Source organism: Sphaeroforma arctica (genome assembly GCF_001186125.1).
Source record: "Sphaeroforma arctica JP610 unplaced genomic scaffold supercont1.948, whole genome shotgun sequence".
NCBI lineage: Eukaryota > Ichthyosporea > Ichthyophonida > Sphaeroforma > Sphaeroforma arctica.
In genome coordinates this window covers 10,499-18,505 of record NW_014039610.1, presented here as the reverse complement: position 1 = coordinate 18,505, position 8,007 = coordinate 10,499, and the positions used below count along the sequence as shown (strand labels likewise).

Below are 8,007 nucleotides of genomic sequence, written 5' to 3'. Positions count from 1 at the left end.
ATGACATACGAGATGACACTGATAACAAAGAATACTTCTATGTTGACAACGGTTTAGTGTGTCAAGTTTGAGATTAAAAAAATTCGTGAGCAACACCATACTTGCGTGTCGATGTATCAGTTTAATACTGTTGCGGCTGACTGCAACATGTAAATTGATTTGGTTCCGAACTACTGACATTTGGCACGGAAAGGACAGGACTCTAGAGCCTAGAGCTGGAGAATGTTGGTGAGCATACGCTTTCCGGGTTGACAATTATAACCAACACCTGAACAGTTTCGAACAAATTTGTCCACTAAGTCTCTTGTTTTTTGTTCATGATGCATGATATTTACTTGTCACTGACGATATTCTATGTGTGCCTTTCAAAATGGGACTCGTCATACAGTTCTCAAGTTTCCAAACCACGACCGCTCTCGTGAGTAACAGTTAGAATCGAAAATTTTGTAAGCAAAACTAGTATCCCTAATGATATATCCTTTGCTATTGCATTTAAGGCTACCGATTGAAAAATTGAGCCACTAGATTTAATCTTAAATGATATGTTCGATCCTAAAGGTCCACTATAATCTACTGAAGCTCGTTTAGCAGCTAGCAGCGTTGCATCGTGACCAACCACCACCACATTTCCCCCACAAAACCAGTGTGGGAGTTTGATCCTTTTAATGCAACCTCTCGGGGGGAAAGGGGTGGGTGTGGGGGGTGTTCCTGTCCTCATGTGTTGTGGCTGCGTTTGACGTACAATCACTCAATGCGAGAAGTCCGGAGCAAAGAAAAAGCACAGAGAATGAGATCCGTATACAAGCTTACTAGCCGATCCCGGCATGTACTCACCAGTGCTAACTAAAAGATCAAGAGCAACTTGAGAACGCACACCAGTGCAGAATCACGTTCATCAGGTCTGAGCAGTCAGTTTGCTATTAGAAACATAATGTAAATCACCGAAGCCCGGAGCGAGTCAATCCAAAGTGGTAAAATCTGAGTCATATTTTGCTAATTCGACGTGACCTTGAGGTACAGTTGCAACAGGTCTCCCGTTTAGATTTCTACTCTATATCACGTTTTTTGATTTAAAACTACGGTGGGACAGAGGTTACAAATCTAGTAAACTAATGATGCTTGTGCAGTAGGTTAACACGCCCGCTAATATTGGCATCGAAAACCTCCAGGGTTTTCAAGTGTGCGATTAATGATTTGCTGATGGGCGTGTTGTCATTCGCTATCAATTCGCCTTTGGTCCACGGCTCGTTGCCGTCTCCTCCCAGGTACATGAAGATAGATATGACCATCTGCGAGTGCACAAGTTATTGATTGAGTTAGGTTTCCCACGTATGTATGATATGCACGTCATTTCATATAGATAGGTCAGAAAAAAACCCCTTTATTCTTTGAGGGTCCTGTGACTATCACAGAATCCTAAGGCTCAAAACTCGTTCAAGGAATGTACCATCTCACTTCGTGGATTGGCATGTACCCGCATTGTCAGTCACTTGGGAGTACTTCAGTGTACTGCTCTGAATATCCGCAAGGTACAACTTCACACAGGCACACGTACTTCTTTTGATTTGGGATTGTTATAAACACTAGAACAATGCACGACCCATCCATTCGCGCGCCAGCGGAAGTGAGCTATACAGATGCATAGCACAACATAGTACATCATATCATTGCATTGCATAGTACAGCATAGTATTGCATAGTACTGCATAGTATTGCATAGTACAGCATAGTATTGCATAGAATTGCATAGTACAGCATAATATTGTATAGAACAGCATAGTACTGGATATCATTGCATTGCATATTATAAAACAACTCCTTACATACATATGGATCGCACACTGTACATAGTACATCATAGTACAGCATAGTATTGCATAGTACTGCATAGTACAGCATATCATTACATTGCATAGTACTGCATAGTACAAAACACCTCCTTACATACATATGGATCGCACACATAGCCGCCTGTGCACCTACCATGTATTCTCGGTCGTCATCTAGCGGGGCGCCACCTACAGTCACGGTCACTAAGCGTGATCCCGGAGGCTTGTCGTCGTCAAAGACCACGTGTCCCGTACTCGACACATGAGGGAATAATCCAGCCGGTTTGGGATATACAGACAACTGTGGGTGTATTTGGGCACCGAAATGAATCCCCCCAAATACATGACGGTCAGTTTGGTCAAAATTCGAAGGAAACAGATATTGCTTGTATCGTGTTCGTGATACAAGGCAATGGATATACAGAAATAGAAGTATGTCGTCCTTTCTGTGGCAGAGCAATAAACCACCAGTCACAGATGGCAGGCACGTTTTGCTTTGTTTTAAGTTCACTCTAGAACACTGGATATATCGACCTTCCTCGTATAACAGGTACATATAATCATCTCGATTGTTTTCATTTTACCAATACGAGGTTGTACTGCTAATCCTACATACAACAACTACAGATACTTATTACAGTGCCGAGCAAGTCAAGCGTCCCATCTGAATATAATATAAACACACAACGCAGCACAACATACATTCGTATAATATGGATCCATACACGGTGGTGGTGTTGAATGAACATCTTATTAAGATACATACCATGCATTCCAGCGCCTCCCGAAAGTATACGCCTTTGATTCGGATCAGCACGTCTGGCTTGGGGAAGGGTATCTCGTTCATCGCATGGAACATAGTAAAAGAAGTACCCACCGGATAGCTCTGATTGCCACGTACAAACCCACCTGCAGTGTGGATGAGATTAGGTTGAGGTTGAGGTTGGAATTGCCTATCGCGGACACGCTCATGTCTGATGTTGTGTTGGTTGATGATACATACTGGTTGGGACTGGTAGCACTTGTATATCACGGAGGTTGTACCAATTGTCAGCTTAGTGAGAACATTGTCACACAGACTATGGCTATACACTATGGCTATACACAAAACAACCACAACATCTAACTATATCAGTACATACACTTAAGACGATTCTATACACGTCTCTTCAGGCAGCCAATTCGCGTGACCATTTCCTTCCTGATCACACTCTGATCTCTTACCGTTTATAACTGCTAACGCAGCACCCCTGTCTCTGTAGTGAGCGTGCATGGCATCGGCCAACACGGCCGGGAACGCAGCCTCTTTCCTCCTCACAACGTCTGAGAATGTCAACAGTTCCTTTCCAATTACCTGTTAGGATACAAGTAGCGTGTGAGTACGGATGACGCTGTGGTCATGGAAATCACGTGCTGGTGCCTTGTGCTGGTATGATACTAAATATTTAATGACGTATATGACTCGAGCTCAGCTATAACGATGTACTGTGTGGAGTTTGCTTGCTTTGAGGTTGTACACATACGCATATGGGAATAATTAAAACCACCCACCGTCTTACGATGATACCCCTAACACAGAGCCCGTGGTCTATTTTTAACGGTCCGTGTGCGTAGTGAAGTGCATGCTTCGATTAACAAAATATAAGGGATTGCCCACACAACTAACAATATGTAAGGGATTGCCCACACAACTAACAATACATAAGGGATTGCCCTTATTTAGCAATACAATGGCAGTGTTATACATGTAGTAGCCCACACATGTCACCGATCAAACGACACCACAACAACGCAGTGACCGGTGTCGCTATCACTTCAGGCCACGCGTAGTGTTTAAACGCAAGTCTTAGACTGGAGGTTTGAGAATGTACACGTGCGTGCGTGTCAGCTCATCGATATTTGGGAGGGTTTTAAAACCCTAAACCCTCCCAGCTGTAGCAGTAACACCTGGGCACACTACAAATACACTCGTTACTAACTTATTACACACACACAACACTTTCTACACAACAACAGGCACGGAAACCCCCCCACACACACATATGTGAATTTAACTCTAACGGACACGCATGGTCAGTCCTGCACCTACCTTACAAATAACCTCATCCATATTGTCCCCCCCACGCATTTCTCTCAACTTAGCGGTGTATTTACTGTGTATCTTGGCGATGCCGGGGTCCAGATCGTATCTACAACAAAAGGTCGTAACACACATGGTATGAATAGAACCGTCTTCGCAGCGCACTTGTGCTTCAGATGTGGCACATCTCAGCTAAAACGTAGTGGAGTTGAGTAGTCCAAACACAAAGATGACGGTGTGAACTTGAATTGTGTTTAAAACCTACCGCACACGTCTCGTGAAGGGCATGGGAGTACATAGCGTAAACTTTATTATCAGACGATTCTCCGTCATCAGTGTAATACAGCCTGCTACCAATACGAGCGTGTCACACAGCAAACAGGTCTTGAACACTCCCTAAATGTCCCTGTTCATGACATCTGCTTAGCCCCATTTCACTGGTCGTATGTGTGAGGGTAGGTATAAATAGCACGTGCACATACGCTTTGTCATGTGTGAGGGAAGGTATAAATATGAATAGCACGTGCACATACCCTTTGTTGGCTACCATGCTCCACGATGGTAGGACACTCACAGTCCTCTCGCCGCCCTCGTATTCCACTACAACATCTAAGTCTGCAGATATTAGGCGCCGTAATTCACAAAAGAAGAAAGATTCAGAATAGGTATGGAATCGTACTCGGTATCACTGACGATACGGCACATACTGGGGTATACAGACCCTCAATACATCTGACCTAAAGTGAAAGGCATTGTAAAATGGATCGGGATTTACGTACCTAATATGCCCAACCAGTGGGCGTTCTCTCCGCATTTGAAAATAAACGTATCCTCATAGTATTCCCCGAACGGCATATGATCGTGGCCACCTGGAATCCAAAGTACGAGATCGAGGTATTGAAGTAGTAAGCAACAATGTATTCATGCACGGACATACAGTTATGTATATACACATATGCATGAAGTCGTGTGTGTGTAGTAAGCAACACTGTATCCATTCACGGACATACAGTTACGTATATACACATATGCATGAAGTCGTGTGTGTGTAGTAAGCAGCACTGTATTCATTCACTGACATACAGTTACGTATATACACATATGCATGAAGGAGTGTGTGTGTGTCTGTATACCAACGGATGCCACTGAGCCGATGTCACAGGTTATCTGATATGTGTACTTAATAAAGCGCATGTAAAGATATATTTGCACGAAGGTTTCTGAGTACAATTTGTCGACTTCTATGTAATATATCTAAATTCATATGTTAGGAACCAGCTCAAGAAAATACAGGAGATGCCTTTGAGAGTCTCTCACTATATTTAAAACTGCGCCTCTAATTCATATCTTACTGTCTATATCAATGGGACAAGAGAGCATATTAAACCAATGTTCCAGCTGCGAAATATCGCGGGGTTGGTTCATCTGTGGTGGTATCCAAGATGCCTATATGTGTTTGGTGACCTATAAACCCCTGAAGCCTCACATTCCTAAACAGATCAAACAAGTGCGGCATGCAGAGTTTGTACTCACAAACAAATGGCGTCCACATCACACCCGTGAGTGGTGGTCACCAGGACCTTGTTGAAGCCCAATAAATATCCAGCAAAAAAACAATAAATATCCAGCAAAAGCCCAATATATGTCCCAGCAAGGGCCGTATCCGGTATGCATGGCTCACCTATGATGGCGTCCAGATTACCCACGTGCTTGGCAATCTCTCTGTCTGTGTCCAGTGATACGTGGCTGATGCACACCACCGCTTCCGCATTGCGCTCGTCCACGAGATGGTCTACGCATTTCTGATATAAAGTATTGTTGTAGCTCATTAATGTCTTGCTAGCAGATGATACCAAGTATTGTTGTAGCCCATTCATGTCTTGCTGGCAGATGACACAATGGCAGATGGCAGCCAATGTAGCAACGTACCAATCTGGCAACTATATCTTGTTAAGGGGAAAGCATACTCATAACTGTGTATGCACACGGTTAATTCCAGCATATACTCTAGGATACGTTAATGAATAATTTTTCTGCTCGCTTCCATATACGCTTCAAAACATAACATGGCATTATCGGCCATACGCACAAAGCTCTTCGCGCTGGAGTGGGGTGTGCAGAGATTCATACATTCCATTCATACTGTACGGGTTAACACCAATATACACACGCACGATTGGAAAGAAACCTGTTCGTGGCCTTCTCACTACTCAACAAAGTGGGCCATGTTCGATGTCTAAGTACCACTCACTTTGCTTGTTTCTACCACATCCTCGAATACCACCGAGGGCCCGGGCGTGGATAGCTTCACGGTGTAGTCAGTACACACGCCAAACAAGCCGAGTATAACGTTTGTGGTCGCTCCGCTGGTGTCTTCTCGGCTCATGTTCTGGCCCCTGACCTCGTGGCATTCGATGGTGAATGTCTCTGTGTCCGTAACACCGTCCATCAGATCGCCTGGAGTGTGGATGGCGTCAACGTGTCTCGGTTTCATGAGAAAGAGTATACGAAGTAAGGTATATGGAGACGAAGTGTGGGGGTATACGAATAGGCGTGTTTGTGGTCGTGAGCGGATGCATGACCTTGAACGTGAATGAATATATTCGACATACATCTGGTTGAGAGAGCTTATTATTAAAATTAACCTTACAGATTGATACAGAAAGCGTATACTACCGTTAAACCGAGCGTGCGTCCGTTTGTGATCGAACTAAGGTGGAGGCCTTTGGAGATAGCAGGCATTGCACCGCTCTATGTACAATCCCCGGTGTAAACCAGTACCAGATACTGTTTGCACACGAGAATTGTTCGTATGAACGTTTGACATCGATTGTAGTATCACCAAACCCACTTGATCACACGCCATAGTATGATATTCTACATGCAAGGTACAGTGCTAAAGCGGGACCATACCGGTATCTGCTTCTCGTACGTTCGAGCCCAGCCATTTGAAGTTAGTTTCTTTGATCAGTGCACGTGTTACATCCGCGGTATAGTCAAACTCGTGGTTCCCCAACACCACATAATCCGTCTCCATCGCATCCAAAACCTGCACCCAAATTCCAATACAGTCATCAGTACAAACCTGATTTGACAGCATGACTCAATTAAAAAGAGCGCTAAACTTGACAGCATGACTCAATTAAAAAGAGCGCTAAACTTGACAGACGGACGGTGCGCCAGTGTGTGGGTGGTGTCCAGAATCGAATTACAAGTTCTCAGACATACACTGGCAGTACTTACTGCTGCCAAGCCACCCTGACAAACCACCCAACGTTTGAGCTTGCTAAGCTACACCAATTAGTGTTCTGTATTGCGGCATGATATGAAGCTTTGCTTATGTGCGTATTATATTTTACCTACGTACTGAAATGACGTGGAAATGTACTTTGCATATACGACTCTTTCAACATTGTGGCATGGTGGTATCAGGCCTCGACTTATGCAAGTTCTAAACCAAGACGTGTCGAATTTTATTCAATTCACGCTAAGCAGTATTCGTATGTACACACACATATATATATATATATATACTACAACCAGCATACACGCCTTACTTCGATAACATTCCGGCCTTGCATTGCCACAGCCATAGCAGAGCCTCCCAGGAAATCACCGGCCACAATGAACTTACAGTCCTTCTCTCGTCGATGCGCCTTTAATAGCGTTGCCAGTTGTAGAAATCCCCCTGTAGATACATGGATCAGGCGTATGAGCACTCTAAGTATGGTTGAGTTGTGATAGCTGTTCGGTACACTGAGTGCTGAATAAGAATGACTTGGTTGTATTGGGTCTACGTCGGGTGATGGGAAACCAAGTACCAATAAACTTAAACTTGGCTATATGTATACCATGGATGAAAGATATGTGCAATCACATACTAACACCCAACAACACATTGGCTGCGAATAGATAATGTGTATTTATTAAAATTGAATATTCTTATTTAATTAGACGTGAAAAGACAGATACATATTCATGCACCTACAGATTTCGATATAGACGATATTAACTATGGAAACCATATGAAAGATACAAATACACACATACATACATGCATACATACAAACATACATACATATATCAATATATATATAT

General features: G+C 43.5%; 1 protein-coding gene across 1 annotated transcript in view; it reads right to left on the bottom strand.

The window, feature by feature from the left end:
• Positions 1 to 488: 488 nt before the first annotated feature.
• The window catches only part of SARC_09388 (hypothetical protein), a gene marked incomplete at its 5' end in the record, with an annotated part of 9,844 nt that continues 2,325 nt past the window's right edge, over positions 489 to 8,007 (bottom strand). Inside the window, 11 exons of the mRNA XM_014296597.1 lie at positions 489 to 1,289; positions 1,984 to 2,130; positions 2,596 to 2,738; positions 3,054 to 3,183; positions 3,919 to 4,018; positions 4,443 to 4,524; positions 4,689 to 4,778; positions 5,591 to 5,711; positions 6,161 to 6,366; positions 6,823 to 6,958; positions 7,467 to 7,597. Of these exons, the coding sequence (XP_014152072.1) occupies positions 1,110 to 1,289; positions 1,984 to 2,130; positions 2,596 to 2,738; positions 3,054 to 3,183; positions 3,919 to 4,018; positions 4,443 to 4,524; positions 4,689 to 4,778; positions 5,591 to 5,711; positions 6,161 to 6,366; positions 6,823 to 6,958; positions 7,467 to 7,597 (1,466 nt within the window). The 3' untranslated portion in view covers positions 489 to 1,109. The remainder of the gene's footprint in view (positions 1,290 to 1,983; positions 2,131 to 2,595; positions 2,739 to 3,053; positions 3,184 to 3,918; positions 4,019 to 4,442; positions 4,525 to 4,688; positions 4,779 to 5,590; positions 5,712 to 6,160; positions 6,367 to 6,822; positions 6,959 to 7,466; positions 7,598 to 8,007) is intronic.